Here is a 24,866-nt window from a genome sequence, read left to right as displayed (position 1 = left end):
GGTAGAGCATCTGCTTTGCATGCAGAAGGTCCCAGGTTCAATTCCCGACATCTCCAGGTAAGGCTGGGAAAGTATACTGCCTGAACCCTTGGAGAGCCACTGCCAGTCAGTGTAGACAGTACTGAGCTAGATGGTCCAATGAATGTAAGAACAGGCCTACTAGATCAGTCCCAAGGCCTATCTAGTCCAGCATCCTGTTTCACACAGTGGTCCACCAGGTGGTCTGACTCAGTGTAAAGCAGCTTAGGATGTTTCTATGCACTTTATGAGGTCTCTACAACCATGAAAGCCAGAAATGTGTTGGTTTTTAAAGAACTGCATCCAGCTATTTAAAGCACTGAGAAGAAAAGTTTGCACCTCAAGGATATGACCACCAATGCAAAATCAAGTTGCATCTGTGAACCTGGAAGGTGAATGAAGAAGCAACTACAAGTTTAATTTGGTATGAAGTTTATATATAATTAGGGGTGTGCATGGACCGGTCTGGGGCCATGCAAAAGGCCTCCGGACCGGTCCGGAATTCAGCCAGTCCGGCAGGGGGGCAGGGGAGTGTGTCTTTAAGGGCGGGGAGGTAGTACTTACCCCCACACACACCGCTCTTCCCCCTCTGGTGCTGGACTTTTCTAAAACATTCTTGGGGCAGCAGAGTTCCTCCCTGCCGCCCTTGCCCAGTCATTGTCTTCCAAGTTAACAAGCAGAAAAAGCTGGCACCACGCGTGCGCACCCGTCGCCATACGCCAGAATGATGTATGCAGTGCGCACGTGCCAGCAGCGACAACGGGCGTGCACACCACGACAGGTGCATGCGTGGCACCAGCTTTTTCTGCTTGTTAACTTGGAAGACAACGACGGGGGCAGCGGCAGCAGGGAGGAACTTTGCCGCCCCAAGAACGTTTTAGAAAAGTCCAACACCGGAAGGGGAAGAGCGGCGAGGGGGGGTGTAAGTACTACCCACCCCCCTGCCCTTAAAGACACACTCCCCCCAGTGCCGGACCACGCCTCCGTGGTTCCGTGCACATCCCTATATATAATTGTGTTTTCTCACATGAGTAGGGTTTGATTTGTTTTTATGCCACAGAAAGTACCTGTGCAGATTGCACAACCCACACTGGTCCTTATTAGTCACACAGCTGGGAAGAAGGGATGGTGGAGATACAAGATATAGAATAGAACTGAAGCAACCAGTGTAAATGGACTGCAGTGACCATAAAAACTGAAACAGTGCATACAATCTCCCACATGAAACTTGTCTGGAATGCCCAGATCTCCATACCACTGATCAAATTCCATCTACTGAGTGTTCTCAATGGTGTTGTTTTCTGTGGGCAACATCCAGACTAGTTAGTCATGACTAAGCACCAGTGAAAGAAATGTTGATTTACTGATTGATTTCAACACCAAATAAATTTATTTCAACGGGACTTAGCTGATTTCAATGGGACTTAGTCGTGACTGTTTGGATGCTGTTCAAAACGATACGTTCTAGCCATGAGTGAAAGCACCCACAAAAACCAGTCACTCATCTTGCATCTTTAGCCTTTAATGAATATCTCTTACTTTACCATTCATGAAGATTTTTTTACCATTTGTGCTATAGAAGAGTGCATGAAACTACAATCAAAAAAATAAGGCAGAAAATATTTTCTAGTTTTAGCTTTTTGGGCAAATTAGAGATGTATATGTCAGTTTACCTTTTCTGCGTTTTTCCAGGTATCCAGATTTTAAAACACAAGGAAGGTCTTGTGCTGCAATAGGAGGATACTGATTCCCTGCCAAAAAAGAAAAAAAAGAAAGAAAAAAGTAAACACTCTGTAAGCTCCTGTTTTTCTGAAGCGTTGATGAATGATGATCTATGGGAACATTATTATATTACTATATATTAAGTATTGGAGCACACAAATTAATTACCAAGTACAAAATTGCTGAATACACACAGGCATATTTTAACGTTGATTTCATATGGTTAATAGTCTGTGGTTGGTAGGTACACACACAAACATGTACAGAGTATGTGGAATATTCAATCAGTGGGAAATGGGGAGGAACATCAGTAAGACAAATTTTTGTTGTTGTTTAGGATTACTTGGTTGTGAATTGTTAAAGGTGGTTTAGAGATTTTTGTCTGAATATTTCTGAACACTAGACAAATTATAAAACTTCTACTTCAATTTCTTTACTGGTCATTGAGAAAGCATCAGCCATGTACCCTCTATGAATGGTGTAGACCTGTGTGCATCCTTAAGTGGAAGCAACTCCCACTCTGTTCAATGGGGAGTGCTCCATGGTTAAGCAAGCACAGGACTGCAGCTCAAATCTTGCTAAAAACAAGTCAACACAATGTATTAAAGTACAGAAAGAAGAAAGGGGAAGCAGAAGCATTTACAAGTTCAAGTCATTTCTTCCATCTTAAGATCATTTTTAAAGCAGAAGAATTCAACCACTGTGCTTCAACAGAGAGGCTACTTGATGGCATGACAGTTCTGAGGGCCAACAGCAACAGAAGGGGGAAAAAAACATTCCTATGCTTCATCACAAAAGCAGAGGGCCGAGCTTGCTCAGCAGCTGGAGTGAAAGTCTCGTGCTAGTTTCCCAGAAACCGCCACAGTTCTAGTGCTCCAGCATCAACCATCTTTGCTAACTCCACCAGGAGGGGTGCCTGGAGGAGGGAGCAAAGTGCAATTCTTCCACTGTTCGTTTAGCAATTCTGGCACTAAAAGGAGCATGAGAGTGTTGGGTTCCACTGTCACTGAATATTCCTCCCATCAGCAATTAAAACAGTCCTGCTGGATCAGTCCCAAGGCCCATCTAGTCCAGCATCCCATTTCCTACAGGAAGCCCACAAGCAAGAGATGAAGGCGAGCCTTATCTCCTGCTGATGCTCCCCCTGCAACTGTTATTCAGAGGCCTCTTGCCTCTGAGGCTGGAGGTGCCTACTTCTTCCAAGCAGCCCTCCTATAAGGAAACAGGAGATTGATCACCAGAGGCCCCTGTGAGGACAGTGAACTCTCATTTCTCAATAGGAGGAGAGCCCAGCTGAGGAGAGACTAGAGAGGCACACGTCCTTCAGCAGAGCTTTAACAGGGGATGGTACCTGAGGGACAATCAGAGCCGCAACTGGGAAAGACAACATTCACAATCTCCACTCGTGAAAGTGGCCCAGGACTGATGCTGCGCTGCACATCTGAGTAAAGAAAGAGTGTCACTGAGCATATCCAATGTGCCTGTTTTTTTAAAATATATATTATTATTATTTCTTGTTTACACAGTCAGACAGGTGTTATTGACTGGTTTGTTTTATCCAGACATCGAGTCCTTCCCAAGGACCTGGGATGGCTGAATTTTATTGTCAATGTTGTTGCTGTTGTTATAGATATCGTCACAAAATATAGGCTGTTCCCAGTAAAGCTGCTTTTTGTAATTGGCTGGTGGTGATTTCTGTGGCCCCTATGGTGTTGAGGTGCTCTTCAAGGTCTTATGGAACTGCACCCAGAGCGCCAATGACCACTGGAATTATTTTGGTCTTTTTCTGCCACAGCCTTTCAATTTCAATTTGTAGATCTTTGTATTTAGTGATTTTTTCTATTTCTTTTTCTTCTATTCTGCTATCCCCTGGTATTGCTATGTCGATTATTTTAACTTGTTTTTCTTTCTTCTCGACTACAGTGATATCTGGTGTATTGTGTGGCAGATGTTTGTCTGTTTGTAGTTGGAAGTCCCATAATATTTTTACATCTTCATTTTCTTCAACTTTTTCAATTTTATGGTCCCACCAATTTTTGGCTACAGGTAGCTTGTATTTTTTGCAAATGTTCCAGAGTATCATCCCTGCTACCTTGTCATGCCTTTGTTTGTAGTCAGTCTGTGTGATCTTTTTACAACAGCTGATCAGGTGGTCCACTGTTTCATCTGCTTCTTTACAAAGGCGGCACTTGCTGTTTGTTGTGGATTTTTCGACTTTGGCTCTTATTGCATTTGTTCTTATTGCCTGTTCTTGTGCAGCCAGTATTAAACCCTCTGTTTCTTTCTTCAAGTTGCCATTCTTAATTACTACTACTACTACTACTACTACTACTACAAAAAGCATGCACACAAGGTTTATTTCCCCTGCATCACCATTTTGCCAGTCTTACCCACAACTGGTGGGGAATCCCAAACTCAGTCATACTAGAGTCAGTTGGCATTTTCCTTGCTGAAAGGAGGAACAAAGCAACTTTATTCAACTGGTGATTGATTAAACATATTATCACTGGCTACTAGCCTGAGGGCTATAGGCCACCTCCAGCCTCAGAGGAAGGATGCCTCTAAATACTAGTTGCAAGGGAGTAACAGCAGGAGAGGGGGCATGCCCTCACCTCTTGCCTGTGAGCTTCCTAGAGGCATCTTGTGGGCAACTGTGCGAAACAGGATGCTGGACTAGATGGGCCATGGGGCTGTTCCAGCAGGGCTGTTCTTATATTGTTATTAAGCTTTTGAACATTTCTTACATCCATTACAATAGCTTAAAACTCAACGTGGACTATACACTATGAATTATTCTTGACCCTATTGCTCTTATTTTTTGTGTGCTCCAAATCAGCTCTCATACATCAGATATGGAGAGATGCACCTGTCACATTTGCCAATTCACACCACTAGGGTTTCCCCAGGAGTCATCAGAATAGAAGCAAAACTCTGATATGACACATTCCTTTATTCAAAACTTCACATGGGCTGCATGTTTGCTACACTTCAGCAAATAATACTGCAAATAATTAAGCAGTAATTAATTTCTCCCCTTAGCTCCCATATGCTCCTTTTCCTGCATCACTGTAGTTAAACAGAGGCTTTGCACCAATTTCAGTGGATCAGATGGAGCGCTACTGCAAAGCAAGCAATTACCCAACTGTCAGCAAATTACAATGATCACCAAGAGCTCTTGGCATGAAGGCTCGGGTTGACATTGGGCAACATGAATCATCATTTCCCAGCATGACACCAGAGGCAATCATGTCATTCACAGCAGCATCTGCAGGCCTTTCGATTATTGGAAAGAAAATATATCATTAGCATGGAGAAGACTGAGAAGCCTATTGAGTCTCTGCGCAGACCAGCGAAATCGTTTGGTAAAGAACAAGGGCTTCTCTGCATGATCTGTTTGAACGATTCCTCACAGCTGATCACTGCCAAGCCACACAGTGCTTTCTTTAAGGGGCTGTCCATACATATTCACACTCGGGATGTCAGAATTGGGGTGGGACAGTATCTTAATAGGCCTCAGGTTCAATCCCTGGCATCTCCAGGTAGGGCTGGGAAAGACCCTTGCCTAGAATTCTGGAGAATTACTGCCACTCAGTTGACAATATTGACTTTGATGGACCAATTGTCTGAATCAGTAGAAGACAGCCATTCAATCGTCTGAATCAGTAGAAGACAGACAGACGCTGAACATATATGATCAAAGAATTCTCTTTTGACTCCTGGACTTCTCCCCATTGACCTCCAACAAAGAAAATGGTACCTCCCTCTCTCCCACACAAATCCCATAATCCATCTGTATATCTGCTTGGGCCTCACTCACTGACATGAAATTCCCAGACCAAACCACGAAAGACAGAAACATGCCATTTGGCAGGCAGATTCCAGACCTCGCCCACACTGCCGAAAAGCTTCATTAATTTCCTGGAAAATGCAGAAGAAACTCTCCCATTGGAAAAGCATGGGAACTGAAGCCTTACGACAAATTTTGGCAGTGCTCAGGTCCTTTTACAGACAGGAAGTCCAGGCTTTCACAGAACGATGAAGAAACAAACAAGCTATATTGTTTCAGTTCACTGGATTTATATCCGTGTTGGAGTTCCACAAAACATGCCTAAGAAATATGTTGCATTAGATACCTTCATTCGTCTATCTCATTCAGTCTCCTAGAATGTGTATTTTGAAGGGTTTTTTGGAAACAACACTATTACATGCTCAAAACAAAGCAGCTCTTCTGGTCTTCTGGTCAACTAGCAAGGAGAGTGCATAGTCTTCATAGTGCATGAGGGAGTGTGCATAGTCATTTCTTGATAGGAGGAATGCTTGCAAACTGCAAGCTCGTTTTACTAGTGCACACACACGACAGATAGACAGACAAACATATTACTCTTGCTGGTGTCTGTCTTATGTTTCTTTTAGATTGTGAGCCCTTTGGGGACAGGGATCCAGCCATCTTATTTATTTATTATTTCTCTGTATAAACCACCCTGAGCCATTTTTGGAAGGGCAGTATAGAAATCGAATTAATAATAATAATATATACAACCACAGTCCCAAAATGCATTGCAGGGCCAAACCAGAAAATACACTTATTGTGCAACTCTACATGTTTTTAAACATTATAAACAGCAGCCATGTGGGGTCTTAATCCAGGTTGGGGCAGTAGCAGGGTAAGCCACCGCCTTCTGGATCAGGGACACTTGTGGCTGCTATTTGTCCCAGGAAGAAAGCTTCCGCTGTTCCAATGTAAGAGATCCGAGTTAAATCAGGGCCATGTGAGAGAAAAGGCTTCCCTCCCCATCTGTGCTCCCTATTAGGCATGCACATGTGTGCATGCTCACAGGTTTTTTGATGTCCATTCAATTGATTTGAGATCCTGCTCAGGCTGAACCAGGAAGGCCCCACTCTGAATGCATGTGCACACAAACTGCCTTGATATGAACAGAACTGCCCAGAACAGAACTCATTCTGTACAGAGATGAAAAAAATTAGAGGGAGCACTTCTCCCCACGGCCCTGATCTGGACTGCAGCTGCTGTATCTATGCATGTTGTTGTTGTTTTTTAACAGCACAGACCCAATCATGCAATCAGTCTATCATTTAGTTTGCCCTTCAGTGTTGGCCTAACTAGTTCCTAGAATCTGGCCATCACGACTACCACTCCCTCAAGTCCAATTAGCTTCCTTTCAGTTTCTTCTACCTTGTAAAAGGTAGATAACATGTTATGATTCACATGTGAAACCCCACATATTTTGAAAAGCAAAGTAAAAGTGAAGTCATTCTACTAATTTTGCATATCCCATATTACAACACAGAGAAGTCAGGCATGTTTTAGTTTAAATTTCTATAATAAGTCAAAGCCTCATATTCATTATCAGGTGATGGGAAAGGGGTCTGTAAAAATAATTGTCTAGCAGAGATGGGTGAAGAAAAACCAGCTGATACTGTCAGAATACCAAAAGGAGCAAGAACTTACTAGGGATGCGCACAAAACAGATGTGGCATTTTGTTTCGAGCTCGGAAAAAACCTCAAAAAGTTTTTTGTGTTTCGGCCATAGGAAACAATGGGGAAATTCACAACACCCCATTGTTTCCCATGGGTAGATCCTAGGGAAACCAAAGAGGGTTGGGTGGTAGGGCATGATGGGTGCTATCTACCACCCAACCCACACAAACAATGGCCAAGCAGGCAATTTTTAACAAAATGTAAACCTTTCCCCAAAACCTCTATAGGATTCTACATTTTTAACAGCCTATCATAGGATAGGATCCTTACATTTTGAAACTCCCTCCTTTCCCCTCTCCCTACTCCCTCCCCCAGCCAATGGGGGCACAGTTACCCATGACAACACTTGATTTGTATGATAACAAGCCAGTCAGAAGCCAGTGCCAGAAAAATCCATCAGCAAGGGAAAAACAGGCCTCCAAAATGGTGACTGAAACATGATCGAAATGTTTCAAATCAAAATGGAGTTGTTTTGAAATGGCACATATCTATTCAAAATGTTTTGCCGCTGAAAAGTTTTGCACTTCCCTACAACTTATGATGTCTACAAAGTATTTAGAATACACCTGCACAAAAGCTCTGCATTATTAAGAAGAATTTTGAATATAGGAACCATATGCGTATTCCTAGAAGGCCAAATATAATAGTTAAGAGGGTTTTTTTTGGCAAATATCATCAGTCAAATATGACTATTTATTTATTTACTAGCTTACTTGCTTGACAAACTTGTATACCACCCACTACTAAAGTCTCTAGGTGGCTTACAGCATAAACCAAATCAATAATTGAACAATTAAAATATATAAAAGATCAAATTAAAATACCCATTAAAACACACTAACTAAAAAGCTTGGCTGAAGAGATGTGTTTTTAGTTGTTTCCTAAAAGCCAACAGGGATGGAGCAGCCCTAAGCTTAGTGCATTCCACAACCCTGAGGCAACTACAGGAAAGGCTCGCCTTTGAGTCACCACCAGACAAGCGGGAAGCACCCTCAAATGAACCTCCCCTGAAGAGCAGGGTTCATAAGGAAGAAGGCGTTCTCTTAAACAGGGAATAACCAGCACTTTGTAATTTGCCTGGAAACCTATTGGTAGCCAGTGTAGATCTTTTAGAACTGGGGTAATATGCGGGGGGGGGGGTTGGAGACTAGCTAGTCTCTTATGCCCACTTTCTCCATCCCCAAGTGTGAAGCCATTCCAGTATTCTATGTAATTTCGGCTTTTGGCAAGCATTTAGTATGCGTCAAGAGGTTAGGAACCTCCAGGTAGAGATCAATGTATTTCTTGCAGCATTGATTAAAACTAGTGGAGAAATCAGCTCCATCCATCAGAACATTCTAAAAGTATATTTTATGGCTCAACTGCAAATAACTACCCAGGGAATAAGACTGCATGTGAGATTAGCACTTGCTCAACGGTATCATGGGTGCTAGAAGGATAAGAACAATAGACTTCCAATGCTTGTTAACAAAAAATATTGTTATGTATTTCTGAAGTGTTAACACACAGCTTGAAGTTATAGCTCAAAGCCATGCAATAAACATGGGATAACTTCTGAAGAATGCATGACAAATACAGTATTCCTCCACCACACTCAGAAGTGCTCCATCAAGGAAAAGCTTCCTTAAGAAAACGTATACAGATGTACATAAGCATACAGATGTAAGCATACAGATGTACATGTAAATAAAATAAATAAATACATAAAATATTTAGAACTCAGATTCTGAACACTTGTAACTTCAGTGCGATGTTTGTGGAGTGTTTAGCATGAATCAATTTTTGTCAGATTCTCATCAATTCAGAGCTTTGTATCACAATCCAAAGAATACTCATTCTAATAGCTTCTGGAAGTGCACTTCACTAGCAGCATTCACCATCTTCAGTCCTCTTGCTGAAACTAAGCAGGTCTAGGTCTGGCCATTACCTGTAAGGGAGACCACTGGGAATCCTATGCATGCTTCCTTAATTTCCATTGTGGAAGAAAGGTCTGATGCAAATATATTAAACATAAAAATAAAAGCGATGGTTCAGCAAAACTTTGAACATTAAGAATGAAAAAGAGAGCTTGAGTCAGTTGACAAGAATGAGCAACTCCTCCAGAAGCAAGATATATAAACATTTTTTTTAAAAAACCTATTTGTTTTATTATAACCTAAAGTAAGCGGTTCAGTCTCCATCCTCCACTCCCTTCTGTTATAAGGTCTACGGGAAGCGTGTCAGCTACCACCCTCCGTGACTATGCTTTGGCTCAAGTAGGGGAAATAAGTGTCAAATGGGTACAGAGCCATGAAAAGCAATAAAGTGGATGATTTTAACAGGTTGCACATCCCTGTATCAATCAATCATCTTTATTATGGTCCAAGACCAACATAAGATAGAATAATAAATAGAGCATGAGTCAAAATAATAAAAACAAATTATGGAACCATAAAACTATATTACTTTAAAATTACTACTCAAATACTATAAAGCCCTTTAAAAAGCCGGTAGCTGTGAGATTATTAAACAGCTGTATTTAAAATAATAATTTTTAAAAAATTATAAACATATAAAATGTAAAATATATAAAATGCAAGAAGTGGTGGCTAAAACAGAGAATATAAAATAAGACCTCTAAATAGAAACACTAAAAAGATAATATAGTCAGTAGTTTAAAACTACGCAGAGCTGATGCAAGGGAATAGCCTGGCAGTCATGACCCGGCGGATTCCACACGCTGCCACGCAGAACTTGGCAGTGAAGGCTGGGTCTTCATCCAAAAGCAGTCACCGGGTATAGACCTGGTTTGGACAGCCATGATACTTGCAAAGTAGCGGAAATATAAGCTTGGCTGAAAGTCACTATAAAGGGGGCAAAAGAGGAGTACATGTTCTGTGGTTTCTACCTCCCCAGCATCACAGAACAAAGTCTCTCCAACCTTGTATATGTCCAGCATATCTTGATCTAGCAGCTGCACAACACTGCAGAGCACCATAGCAGTTATTGTAAACCGCCCAGAGACTAAAGTTTGGGGCGGTATAAAAATGAGTGTCACTTGTCGGGATGTCAGCCATTAAAAGTGCCTACTCTTTGGGATAAAAATTAAGTCTTAAGAGTAGCTCATCAGATTATTGAGAAGACTGGTTGACATCCTGACTAAATTACACAACAGAAGTCCAATTAAAATTACATAGTTTTTCAGATTAACTCTCGAGTAACAATCTGGAGGTCAGTCATCAAAACCAAGAGAATGCAACAAGATATTTCACTTTCCATTTTTAATAAACTATTTACTTTCAATTTTTTTGAATAACAGCTACGTTTCAAGAGGGGGGCACAGTTGAAAACTATAAGATGTGCTTTTGTCCAGTGAACTCAATAGTCTGATTTAGCCATGGATGTTATAATTATACTGTCAACAAATCCTGTTTAAAAACTCCAACACAAATGCTGAATTGTCATAAAACATGCAGTGTTTGAGAGATGGAGGTTGATTACTCCTTAGGGTAACAGATGGAACTCTTCAACAGAACACGCAACTATTCTCAAGATGCTTCTGATCTACGACCAGATTTTTGGATTGGAAAGCTACTGAAAGAAAACATATGTACAAACTATCTGAGCTCCAACAGTTCACCGCCAAGGACACATTACAACATTACCAGTTGCACTGGAAACATTTACTGCATATAGTGAAGAAGAAAAACAGGTACAAACACACAATCACTTTATTAAATTTAAAAAAAAATGTTAGGAGGCCTCTGAATTTCAGCACCATCCCAGATGCAAAAAAGTCTCACATGTGGCATTTACTCTGTTTGAAAATTTGATCTTCTGAAACTATTTATTTATTTATTGGTAGTACAACTAGTCAGCTAGGCATTTGGCACAAAGAAAACTTTCAGTTAGCAGTGAAAGCTCATGCTTTGAACAGCAGAACAGGGAAGAGAGCATTTAGAATATGAAGGAAGAGTGCAAATTACTTAAGAGTGGGCAAATCGTCCAATCTTTGATTACTTTTCACTGGTTTACAGTGCTAAGAAAAAGTTTGTGAACTCCAAGTAGAATGATGAGAATCACACTGCAAGGTTTTACCATGATACCCTTGTGTAACAGAGACCAGCCTTTCCTAATGCAATACAAGGGCATGAATTAAACAATGCTGTTTTTCTTGAGATAGAATCATGTACAAAGTGGGAATGTGACTAATTATGAATCAGTGTGTGAGATAGTAAGTGAAATCTAGTGTCCTTAGCACAATTAATGGGCTTAATCACAATCAGGGGCCTAACTGGGTAACAAGTAAATTGCCCTGCAGAGGAAAGCTACATGACTGAGTTTGGACATCCTGTCATGTATAAGGTTCCTAAAGCTCCTGAGTTAGGTCTGGACCATGACAGCCAGTGGAAATTCATCATGCCACAATCAAAAGAGACTCCAGAGGACCTACCAAAAAAAAAGTGGTTGATGCTCATCTGTCTAGACAAGGTTACAAAGCCATTTCTAAGCATCTGGGGCTCCATCCATCCACTGTCAGACAGATAGTCTACAAAAGGAAAAAGTTGAAGACTATAGTGACTCTATCCAGGAGCAAGATCACCTCAAGAGCAACCCAAAAAATCATCCAAGAAATCACAAAGAACCCCATTTCTAAAGATCACTGCAGCCGATGTGAGGGATCATGTGTCAACCATCAGGAAAAAACTGAATGGGAATGGTGTTCATGGGAGAATAGCTAGGAAGAAACCACTGCTCTCTAAAAAGAAGATTGCTGCCTGGCTCAGGTTTGTCAAGGAGCATCTGGATGACCCACAAGGCTTCTGGAATAATGTTTTCTGGACAGATGAATCAAAAATTGAACTTTTCTGACACAATCAAAAAGATTTTGTTTGGTGAAAACCAAACACTGCCTTCCAAAGTAAGGACCTCATCCTGACTACCAAGCATGGTGGTTGGAGGCATCATGGTTTGGACCTGCCTTGCTGCATCAGGACCTAGATGGCTTACCATCATTGATAGAACTATAAATTCAACTGCATATCAGAAAATTTGGGAGCACAATGTCAAGCCATCTGTCCACGAGCTGAAGCTAAGCTGAAAATGGGTCATGCAGCAAAAGAACAACCCTAAACATTCAAGTAAGTCTACTACAGAATGGTTGAAGAGGAAGAGATTTCATGTTTTGGAATGACCAAGTCAAAGTCCCAACCTAAACCCTATTGAAATGTGGCAAGACCTGAAGCGAGCTGTTCATGCATGGAAGCCCTCAAATGTCAGAGAGCTGAAACAGTGTTGTATGGAAGAATGGGCTGGGATTCCTCCAAGCCGATGTGAATGACTGATTACCAGTAACAGGAAATGTTTAGTTGCAGTTATTGCTGCTCAAGGCGGTGTCACCAGTTACTGAATGAAGGGCTCACATACTTTTTCACACAAGGATGTTTGTTGAATCTTTCTGTCAAGTGAATATTCATAATTTTTTTTGACTGAGTTGCTTATTCAATGGAATTCTCTTTCTCTCTTATCAGGATTTAGCTTAGGATCTAATCATGTTTTGAATAATAATTGTGCTAACATACAGACCATCCTAGGGGGTTCACAAATATTCTCAGCACTGTATAAGTTCCCTTGCTCCTTAAGGATTGGTAGTCTCTGGCCAGCGTGGTGTAGTGGTTAGAGTGTTGGACTAGGACCGGGGAGACCCGAGTTCAAATCCGCATTCAGCCATGAAACTAGCTGGGTGACTCTGGGCCAGTCACTTCTCTCTCACCCTACCCTACTTCACAGGGTTGTTGTGAAAGAGAAACTTAAGTATGTAGTACACTGCTCTGGGCTCCTTGGAGGAAGAGCGGGATATAAAATGTAAAAATAAAAAAATAAAAATAAAATAAACAAGATGCTCTCTTCCTGTTTAAACTGGAACTGAAGAAACAGTGTTTGTCCTCCTTTAGTCAAATGTGAACTGAAAGCAAGCAGGGATTTAGTCCTGCCTGGTTCCAGTTTGCATTTTCTATGACATCTAAAAATACTTTCCCCAGTTTGCACATCCTGTCTCTACAACCTTTCAGTCTTTTTCAAAGTTGCATAAAGGGCTGTGAAGTTGCTAGCAAAGTGCTATTAACACACGTGATGTCTGACGTCTTGCACTAGTCTGACTGCTAAATCTTGGGAGAGCTCCTTTTCCCTTTTGTTAAAGCATTACATCCTTTGTAAATTGAATATACTACTCTGCTATTTAAAAATGGTTGATGCATTTCTTTAAAAGTGCATAATAGTGCTTTTCCTTGACTGTAAGCCCACATGCTAACTTTAGCTGGAATCAAAAATTACAGTTAATACAAAATTAAAAAGGCGTTTAAATGAAACTGCTGACAGTTGTATAGCAAAGCTAGTGGGTGATACACTAATACATCTGTCAGTTGTTATAATGCCTAAAACAAATCCATTAATATGAACGCTATTTGCTTCCACACAGCACACTATACACAGCACAAGCCATGTTGCCTTCATCTTAAGAAGCAAATCAGTAATCAATATTTGTAGAAGCAAACTAATCCTTTGTAAAATCACTGGTTTAGTGATTGAAGAGTTTGCTCCATCTACACAGTTAATCCCTCTTCATCTGGTTGAGCCCTCTATTTATTCCAGCCACTTACAATGGTAGCTGTGTCAGATTAATACATCTCCACATACTAAACATGCCTTGACAACTGACAAAGCATACTACTGTCAGGATAATCTCTACAAACATGAGGATTTTTATTAGCAAGCCAGAGGAAACACTTAGAAATCTAATGTTTACAGATAGTCTCAAGGTGATGTAACCCCCTACACACACATAACACACCAGCACTGAATTTTCCTCTAGCCCTCACAGATAACCAAATTTCAAATTCTTTCATTCAAATAAATTGCAGATTTAGGAAATCATAAAAGGATGCTGTTTTCCTATAGAAAGTTATCCATATGTAGGAGCATTAGTTTATAGCAGGATTTGACCAATTTTCTTTGGATCTAAGACATAGCCCAACAGTTTAGGAGCCAGACAATGGACACTTGATAAATTACTGGACTTCGTGACAGATATTGTAGATGGGGAAGGATACATGGGTTTCTCTTATCCCCTTTACAATCAGCATATTTAGAACGGAAATAGGGCTGCCTGGGACAAATAAAGATTCTATTAATTAACTCTACTTCTGAATATCCTAATCTGGGAATCACAGTGAAATTTCAAGGACCATGGCTCTCTAGTCCTCGAGAGCCATGTCAAGCCCAAGTTTATAGCACTTGTCAAGCCCTAGCTCACAGCATGAGAATATATGTTTTCTGGAAGGTTGTTGTTTTTTTTAAGCAGTGCCCTTAAAATCCTGTAGGCTCACTATCAACAGAATAATTAATACCAATGGGTTATTCATGAGGCACTTTTTTTGTTGTTCTTATTAAGCACATTTAGTAACATGGGAAGCTGCCATATACTGAGTCAGACCATTGGTCTACCTAGCTCAGTATTGTCTACACAGACTCGCAGCGGCTTCTCTAAAGTTGCAGGCAGGAGTCTCTCTCAGCCCTATCTTGGAGATGCTGCCAGGGAGGGAACTTGGAACCTTCCCAGAACAGCTCCATCCCCTGAGGGGGAATAACTTGCAGTGCTCACATTTCTAGTCTCCCATTCATATGCAACCAGTGTGGACCCTGCTTAGCTAAGGGGACAAGTCATGCTTGCTACCACAAGACCGGCTCTCCCATAAATACCAGACTTTATTTCCCATTATGAACATACACTACTCTGCATCATTCCAGGAATGGCAATGTTTAAGACAATGCCACCCCTTCCAGCTTAAATGTTCTGTCCAGTGCTGTCCCTTGTGGGGTGCAGGGCTCGGGGTGAAGGGGCCCACCCCCTGCATCTGATGTCTGACACAGTAGGGGGTGTAAAACAGGGCACACGACCCTGTTTCAGAATGAAGCTGCACCCCTGCAATAGACCCAGGGGGTGTGGGCCTGCCTCCCCCAGGCAAGCATACATGGCGGCGGTGGGCAGCCTCAGCCTCCAAGAGCTGTTGTGGGCACGCGGGTAGCCAGTGAGGCTGCCCATCACTCGTTGGCACCGTGGGGCTCCTCCAGATGTGGGGCCCGGGACTACCACCCCAGTCATCCCGCTCTAAGGACGGGCCTGGCTCTGTCCTAAACTACAAAGTAGCACAACCATCTAGTGATATAGTATGGGACTCCTGAGGTGAGGCAGAAGGGCAGAGTTTAGAAACCACAGGGAGATTCAGGACAAGGTAACAAAAACAACCCCACACCATATGCATAAAAAATAACACACATTGTAAATTAAGGAACGCAAATTTACAGAATGTCATATGGTGTAGCCACAGTGTAAAATGTGGCAGATTTGCGAGAACATGCATTTTCAGCAGTGATTTTTAAGAGCAAACACGAGAATTGGTGGGGGTTGGGGGGTGGGGAAGACATCTCCGATGATAAATAAAACACAGAAGACAGGATACAAGGGATTCAGAACAATTCACTGTTTGATTAACTTTGTGGTATAACATCACTTCCAAGATATATTGTGTGAGTGTGAAAAAGAAACAAAAATGCAGAAAAAGTTTGCAGCTGAGATATGCTGCTATAGATTCTGCCTTGCAGCAAAGGAAAAGAGCAAAACAGAGCAATGAACTAGAATGCTAGAATCCTGAGAAAATGTTTTTTTTGGGGGGGGGCAACGAAGACCTGAAGGGCAGGGATGACCAACCATGGTTCCCAGATTTAGTTGGATGATAACTCGAATCATCTCCAGCCACAATGGCTGAAGTGGTTGCAATCCAACAGTGTCTGGTTGGAAACCCCTGGTTTAGGGTACTTGCTATTTGATGGTATTTGCTTGCCACCTACACACACCCTACACAAACAGACACACAAACATACACCCTTGCCCTTTTCTCCTGTAAGGAAACTGAGTGTTGGTCAGAGCAACCCGAGTTCAAATCTCCATTCAGCCATTAAACTCAGGAAGTGAATCTGAGCCTGTCACTTATCTGTCCACCTAACCTACCTCACTGGATTGTTGTGAGGATAAAAATAACCATGCACACCACTCTGGGCTTCTTGGTGGAAGAATAGGAAATAAATGTAAAAATAAAGAAAATAAACCGACAATGTACTTGTACCTCACTTAACTTCTATTTCCTTTCATTTTGCTATTTCCAGGAGAATAAAAGCAAAGGGAAATTATTTAAGAGAATAAGTGCCTCTTTGGTTTACAAAAACCAAGCTATAAAAAGTTGGCACGGTCATTTTCAGAGCTCAGGGGGCCACAAGGTGCCCCTAGTATGTGTGCCTCATCTCCATTTAAGGTTTCTCATTTAGGGGAATATCAGACTGGTTGATGACTTATGGGCTTGCACATGGATCTACCAGACAGATGTTTGTGCTTAAGGCTAGGCTGCTCAAAGAAAAGAGGGGAAACAGCTGGAATCGGCGGCAAGCACCAGCAAGCAGAGTGACAAAACAGAATGCTGAAATCCTGAGGCAAACCACAGGCAAGAGAAAAACAACACCTGAAGCTCTGTTTAGGGTGTCTGTTATTCTAGAACTTTGTCCCCCTTCCACCCCAGATACACAGACACATCTGCCTTCTTCCCCTTTAACAAAACTGGTCATTATTAAGAATGCTGAAGCAATGACAGGTAATTGCTATATTTTGCTTTTAAGAACATAAGAACAGCCCTGCTGGATCAGGCCCAAAGCCCATCCAGTCCAGCATCTTGTTTCACACAGTGGCCCACCAGATTATTATTATTTATTCAATTTCTATACTGCCCTTCCAAAAATGGCTCAGGACGGTTTACACAGAGAAATAAATAAATAAATAAGATGGATCCCTGTCCCCAAAGGGCTCAAATCTAATCTAAAAGAAACATAAGATAGACACCAGCAACAGTCACTAGATGTACTATGTTAGGAGTAGATAGGGCCAGTTACTCTCCCCCTGCTAAATAAAGAGAATCACCACATTAAAAGCCACATAAGCTGTAGCCTTGCCTCACAGGGAAGGTGCTCCAGGCCCCTGGTCATCTTAGTTGGCTTTTCTGCACCTTTTCCAGTTCTACAATGTCCTCCTTAAGATACCGTGACCAGAACTGCATGCACCCGAATGTTTATTTATATAAGGGCATTATATAATTAACGTATGAGTGTGTGAAGTCCAAGTATACTATGTCAACCGGATCACCTTTATCTACAAGTCTGTTGACTCTCTCAAAGAATTCCAAAAGGTTAGTGAGGCAAGACTTGCCCTTGCAGAAGTTATGCTGGTTCTCCTTCAAGGCTGGTCCTTCTATATGTTTAACAATTTTATCCTTATGCTTTTCTTCCATTTACCCAGCACAAAAGCTAGGCTAACCAGCCTGTAATTTCCAGATACTCCCCTGGATCCCTTTTTGAAAATCGGAGTTACATTAGCTACTTTCCAGTCCTTTAGTACAGAGCCTGATTGTAGGGAAGATCCTGATTGTTTTGTTTTGTAATTTCCAAGTACTTGAGACAGTCTGGGTGTATGTGGAACCCATGGCACAATATAGGCCAAATCCCTCATTAAAAAAAACAAATATTCTGCATGGAAAAGTTGTTCAAGTCAACATTAACTTAAATATGCAAACTAAATGTTGGCTGCTGTATTAGGGATGGCTTCGGAATCTGATATCATTAGCAGTGGAACAGCACATGGCAAGAAAAGTAAGGGCAATAATTTAAATTAAAAACAGAGTTTCTCTCACAATTTTGAGAGTTTGGCAAATGCTACCCACATCTTCTTATATCCCCTCCTCTTCCGCAGCTATAAGGAGCAAAGACAACAGATGTTAATTAAAACCATACATACTCAGGAACCCAATTCTGAGCAAACTGAAAGCTTTTCACTAAGCAACCAGATTTTTATACTTTACAATAAGAAGATTTCAGTACCAAATTAAGAATAGCACAGTGTTTCAAAATCCTCAGTTCATCAGTTTTCTCCTGGATCCTATTTCTGTGTATAAATGTACCAGTCTTTGTACTGTTTTCTTATTCAGAGGTACCTAAAATTTTCTTGATCATGAAAAAAAAAATTGTCATGGTTATACATTGTAAGCCTTTTGGGGCAGGGACCTGTCTTCTCACTCTTCATATATCATCATGCACACAAATGGAGCTAAACAAACAAATAACTCCTCCTCTGTCAAAAAGGAAAAAGCTTTTTCTAAGGTTAAACAACCGTTTATGAGCATACAAAAGCCAGTAATATTTCTACATGACAGAGCACACATGCTGATGTCCAGAAATGACACAGCAAGTGACACTGATACATATAGTTCACTGATACGTATAGTTCAGGGGCAGGAATCAGTGCCAATCCCTGTGACCAACACCACATAGCCTAGGGTTAGGGTACTTCATCAATCATGAAGTACAGAGTGACCTAACATTGAGTTTCTGGCTTAATCAAGAAGCTGCTTGATTAGTGCAGCTACCAAGCTACCACGGAATCACTTGCACATGTACAGCCTAAGAGACTGTAAAGTTCTCATGACCATTGCAGCTCGGAGGGAAGAGTGCAGGGGGGAAGCAAAATCGATCTTACCCCCCCCCCCAAGATGACTAGGAGCCTTATGTAGGACATGTAGCTCACATGCCCACACAATCTGTGCTGCTTCAAGCAGCGCGGATCTCCAAAGGCCAGGAAAATACAGCCCAGGCTGCAGATATCCCTAAATGCACCACGCGAGGAGCAAGGTGCACTGAGGGATTTCACCTCAAACCCAACACTCTAGTCGCACACCTCTGAGTCTGCACAGCTTGCCTGCAGGGCGTGAGCACGCCCTTTTACCCATGTAAAAGCCCAGGGAAAACTCCCAGGCTATTCAGCGAGGTAGCGCCACGATCAGCCACGATCCTGGCGCTTCACACGAGCAGCCCTATCCAAGTAAGGCAGCCCAAGCCTGGTAGGGCTGTGTGAACAGGCTCTCTGTGTCCCGCATCTTGAATTGCTTATCCATACTAGAGATCCGTTCAAACAATCTGTCCCAAAAGACAAACCTTCATGGGCCAGATGCTATTTTGAGATCCAAACCCTTCCAAGAAACATGATGTGCAAGACCCAGGTGAGGTTGGCCTAGGATTGGGAGGTTGCTCAAGTCTTCCAGCTTTGTCCTGCATAGAGCCTGAATAAAAACATACAGCGCTCTAGGCACGAGCACAAGGGAACTGCTTCTCTGGTTTGTCAAGCTGAGAGTACATTCCCCACCATCCCACTGCTTGGCAGTAACTGACCAGAAGAATGCCTGTATAGCTATGTTTGACTGACTGACTGACTGACGTGCCGGCAAGTTGGTGTCAACTCTTAGCGACCACATAGAAAGATTCTCTCCAGGATGATCTGTCTTCAGCTTGGCCTTTGAGGTCTAACAGTGGTGCATTCATTGCTGTTGTAATCGAGTCCATCCACCTTGCTGCTAGTTGTCCTCCTCTTCTCTTTCCTTCAATTTTTCCCAGCATTATGGACTTCTCCAGGGAGCTGGGTTTTCGCATAATGTGTCATACTAAAGTATGATAGTTTGAGCGTGATTGTTTGTGCCGTGAGTGAAAATTCTGGATTGATTTGTTCTAGGATCCGTTTGTTTGCTTTCCTGTCTGTCCATGGTATCCTCAAAAATCTTCTCCAGCACCAAAATTCAAAAGCGTTAATACTTTTTCTCTATGTTAGCACAAGTCATTCTGTGCATTAGGGATGTGCACGGTCCGGAGAAGTCCGGACCGGCACCGAAGGGGGGCCTTGTTTTTAGGGCGGGGAGGGCTTGCTTAGCCCTCCCGCCTCCTTGCCCCCGCCAGCGCCCGTATTTAACATTATAGGGGCGCTGGAAACCAGCCGCCCCCCCCCCCGCCGCCGCCACCGCCGCCGCGAAATCACTCTTAAAAACATCCAGCCCTCCCTCCCTCCCAGCTAGCTGCCCGCCCGCCCCCCCACCCACCCACCCACCCAGTCGCTCACCCGGTCGGTAGATACTAAGCGAGAGGAGCTCCGGCACAGAGCTCCTCTCGCTAGGAAGGCCTCCGGGAGAATGGTGGCTTGCGCGCGCATGCGCGCGCAGCAAACCACGCCGTTCTCCGGAGGCCCGGTCTACCCGCCGGGAAAGGGCCGGGTAGACCGGGCCTCCGATCGCTGGGTAGAGCGGGCCTCCGGCGATTGGAGGCCCGGTCTACCCGGCCCTTTCCCGGCGGGTAGACCGGGCCTCCGGAGAACGGCGTGGTTTGCGGCGCGCGCATGCGCGCGCGCGCAAGCCACCATTCTCCCGGAGGCCTTCCTAGCGAGAGGAGCTCTGTGCCGGAGCTCCTCTCGCTTAGTATCTACCGACCAGGTGAGCGACTGGGTGGGTGGGTGGGGGGGCGGGCAGGCAGCTAGCTGGGAGGGAGGGAGGGCTGGATGTTTTTAAGAGTGATTTCGCGGCGGCGGCGGTGGCGGCGGTGGGGGGGGCGGCTGGTTTCCAGCGCCCCTATAATGTTAAATACGGGCGCTGGCGGGGGCAAGGAGGCGGGAGGGCTAAGCAAGCCCTCCCCGCCCTTAAAGATATACCCCCCACCCGGACCCGAACCAGCCCAGTCCGAACCGGTCCGGCAGTTCGGCCATTCTTTGGAATGGCCGCCGGACCGGTTCGGGCACACCACTACTGTGCATTGTTGCTCCAGTAAGCAGAAAGATTAGAGGTTTTATGGTGCAGCACCAGATGGGCTATATTGCACAGACTCTGGAGTAGACACAGGTACAACAAACTATAGAGTTGGAATCCAAGGGTGATGCCTCTTAAAACCAGGTAAAGTTAGTTGCCACTAGCCTTGCAAGAGAAAAGTTACCAGCCCAATGTATTTTTTAGTAGCCCACACCTTATATGTATCATTTATGGACTAAAAGAAAGACATGTTTTTCTAAAGCTTCTTCACTTTGTAGCTTAAAAGCATTTCTTATGTATCAGTACAATGGCTGAGATCTGGGATGCAAAGAACAGCACAAGTAGTTCTGCAAAGCCAAAAGGGCATGCTTATAGTTCTCAAACACGAGGCTCCTGTGCCACATTCCTGAAGCTAAGGGAACTTAGCTTTAACAGCAGTGTGTGATATGGCACAAGGGTTTGCTGTTCAAAGGAAGTAAAAAAAATCTCAGTGGACAAAATCCCAAGGGACTGTACAAACTTAAAATAGCTCTTGGGATCCCAGCCAGTTTCTGCTCCGGTACTAATGATATCCATTCACAGTTTATGCTCTCTACATTGCAAGCCGAACGTTGACAATTGGGCTGGTTCAGAAGTCATGCAGAACCTCAGCTAAAGTTGGGCTCTGTACAACATCCCTGCGCATTGGGAATGCCCCTCCCACATCTCTCTGTGTCTACTGCCTATCTAAGTTCAAACAAACCAAGATTGTTGGTATCCAATCTCTGCTTCTGCCTGTTTCAAATAACCCAAGATCTGTTACTCACTTCAAACCCTGGGTACAGATCTCAATTTATCTGAAGCAAGAAGGTTAAGATAAGCTGAGATTGGTCATGATTTTTGAAATGGTCAATCCTGGTTTATTTTATTTTAACCTAGACAGTATATTTTAACCTAGATAGGATAGCTCACACAGGGGTAGGAGGGGAAGCGCGCATTCCCAAGGCTCAGGGATGTTGCATAGAACCAGGCTTTAACAGAGGTTCCGCATGACATCAGAACCAGCCCTGTTTGTGACTATTACTCCTGGAAACAGAACACTTCTTACCCAGAGTTCACAGAAAACTAACAAAAATTAAATTCCATCTCGATTTAACTGTGCTGTGCATTTAAACTCTTTAACTTGAATTAATACTATTTCACAAATTTTATTTTATGTATTTAACATTATTTCCATACCACTTTCCAACTATTATGGTTCTATCATGGTTCACAATAATAAAGCCATATTTATAGGTGGATGGATCACCTATAAATATAACAGTTCACAATACTAAAGTCATATTTATAGGTGGATGGATGTTATTTATAGGTGGATGGATGGATTATAGGTGGATGGATTTATAGGAGAGGAGAGCTGGTCTTGTGGAAGCAAGCATGACTTGTCCCCTTAGCTAAGCAGAGTCCACCCTGGTTGCATATGAATAAGAGATTAGAAGTGTGAGCACTATAAGATATTCCCCCTCAGGGGATGGAGCTGCTCTGGAAAGAGCAGAGGATTTCAAGTTTCCTTTCTGGCTTCTCCAAGATAGGGCTGAGAGAGATTCCTGCCTGCAACTTTGGAGAAGCCACTGCCAGTCTGTGAATATAATACTGAGCTAGACAGACCAATGGTCTGACTCAGTATATGGCAGCTTCCTGGGTTCCTATGTCCACAGAATGAGAGATCCAGAATACCAGGTGCTGTTGATGGTAACAAGCAATGGTGGTGTTTGACTCCTGGCTTCACTGTCCTGAAAGATGGTGGTCAAAAGTGTAAACTGGGAGGGCACAGTCCTCTCTATGGTCCAGCAAGTATTCCTGCAGCCACCGTTGCTCTGGGTAGGTGGCATCAAAGGCTCCCAGCCCTTTGGGCTCTCAGAGGCAATAGCTGAAGGAACTGGGAGGACAGGAATTCATGAAGCACTTTCCCCCTCCCCACACTGGCTGGTGTTCCTGCCTCACCAGGTCTGCAGTAATAGCCACAGGCAATTACCACCACTACCTCTAAACTAAGCTACCAGGCTTATGTTCAACAGCCAGGTATTTCCAGTCTCTATGGGGGTGGACTTTCTCACCTGGGTTGCTGTCCACCTGTTGTGACTTCTGATTCTGAAAGATGCAAACCATCTGGCATTGGGGCTCCCTTTACTAGCAAAAAGGTCAAGCTTCATTCTCACTACAACTGCTTCTACTGTCTTGGATCCAGACAGATACTTTAGTGGGAGTTCTGACTTTTCCTCACTTTGGCCAGATCACTCCCCACCCCATAGCATAACAGAAATTGCTTTTTAAAGTCTCCTCATCTAAGTTGCACTTCATACAGTGGCAGTCAGAATGGGTGGATGGGATGGGATGGGCAGTGCTGACCCCATCCACCCATTCTGGCTGCCACCATATGAAGTGCAGCTTAGATGAGGAGGTAAATGAGCTGCAGGTGAGGCTTGTTCTCATCTGCCCCATTCCTCTCATCCCATCCCAACTCTCCCTCACTGCACCCAGCTATGGAGTTAACCCTTTGCACGTGGGCTGGTAATCTGCCCAGTTGCCCATGCCAGAGAAGACCAGCCTGCATGCAAAGGTTAATGCCGCATCCGGACACTGTGAGGGAGAGTGAGGCAGCTGGGACTGGGCAAAAGGAGCTAGAACAAGCCTCACCTGCAGCTTGTTCCGATTCACCCATACTGGCTGAGACTGGCTTCATAGTTGAACAAGGATCCAAACTCATGTCCCAAGCCCAAATCCAACACACTATCCATTATTACACCATCCTGGCTCTAAAGGAATTTAAGAATATATTCAGGTCTCTCAGGATTGTGCCCAGTAAGCAAAAACATGCATTATCATTTCATTGGACTGTAATTCCACCTAGCATAAAACTTAGGGCTGGCTATTGGTTTTCTAATTTCCCAGCTACTACATTTCCCAGTTTTTCATTGAGAAACCTGGAAGCCAGTGGCAACTCCCATCATAGAAGCAGTTCCTTAACACAGAGCAGTAGCGTTGCATCAAAGCAGCTCCTCACCATGCAGTGCTGTGCTTTGCTGAGTGCTGGTAGGTTTGTTTAAACTAAGATTTGTTTCCTTTAAGGAAAACACCGCTTTCTTGAGTCCCAGAACCATCTTGGAATGCACACATGGGATGCTGGGAAATATAGTCTTTCCCAAGTCTTTCTCCATAGAGTTCTATAAGTATAAATATAAGTGTAAAATAAAAGCACAGAATAGTCCTTGCTTCTCAGTACCCCAGAGTATCTCAAAATATAGTCCTGATAAAACATCACCACCCCTTTGTCAATCAGGGTGAATGCTGACTGACATTGCTTTATTATTATTATTTCCACCTTCTGTTATGAAACAGAACCCCTATTTTATGTATGAAAACTTAAGGTTGCACTTTTACATGAAAATGCAAACAAAACAGGGAAAGGTGGAGCTCCAGAATTCAAAGCAGTCCGTCACCTGTTCCATTACCATTGCTTTTTATTTCAAACATGCAAATGTCAAATAGATATTTCTGAAAGTGACCAAAAAATAAATAAATACCCCAAGGTCCACTTTTCAGTGATCATGTTCGGAATGTAAGCAAAGCAGTATACTAAAGTGACATCTTCAGTTTCAGGCAGAAGGAAGGAAACCCTTGCAAGCAGCACTAAAAGAAAGAAAGAAAATACTAAAGGAGTGATTAAATGGCCACTTAACACAGAGCAGTTGTGTCGTGTCAAAGGGAGGATGTCACTATATGTGATCAGCAAGTTGCCCCTTAAGTACCATTTATACCATAATTTGTTGCTCTGTATCATTGTACATTTTATTAAACTCTTAATATGCTTCATTCCCCCCCCAAAAAATAAAAATGCATTTGCATTATTTATCTATTCCCCATCCCCCATACCTACCATCCACTCTTTCTGG

The 24,866-nt window shown here is 43.0% G+C and overlaps 1 protein-coding gene across 1 annotated transcript in view; it reads right to left on the bottom strand.

Moving 5' to 3' along the window:
• SKAP2 (src kinase associated phosphoprotein 2) overlaps positions 1-24,866 on the bottom strand; it is a 170,659-nt gene that overhangs the window by 81,573 nt on the left and 64,220 nt on the right. The window contains exon 5 of the mRNA XM_053263889.1: positions 1,692-1,769. Within this exon, the coding sequence (XP_053119864.1) occupies positions 1,692-1,769 (78 nt within the window). The remainder of the gene's footprint in view (positions 1-1,691; positions 1,770-24,866) is intronic.

This window comes from Hemicordylus capensis, chromosome 6 (genome assembly GCF_027244095.1).
Source record: "Hemicordylus capensis ecotype Gifberg chromosome 6, rHemCap1.1.pri, whole genome shotgun sequence".
In the NCBI taxonomy this organism is placed as follows: Eukaryota; Metazoa; Chordata; class Lepidosauria; order Squamata; family Cordylidae; genus Hemicordylus; species Hemicordylus capensis.
Note: the sequence above shows the minus strand (reverse complement) of the source record. Positions and strands in the feature narration are given on the sequence as shown.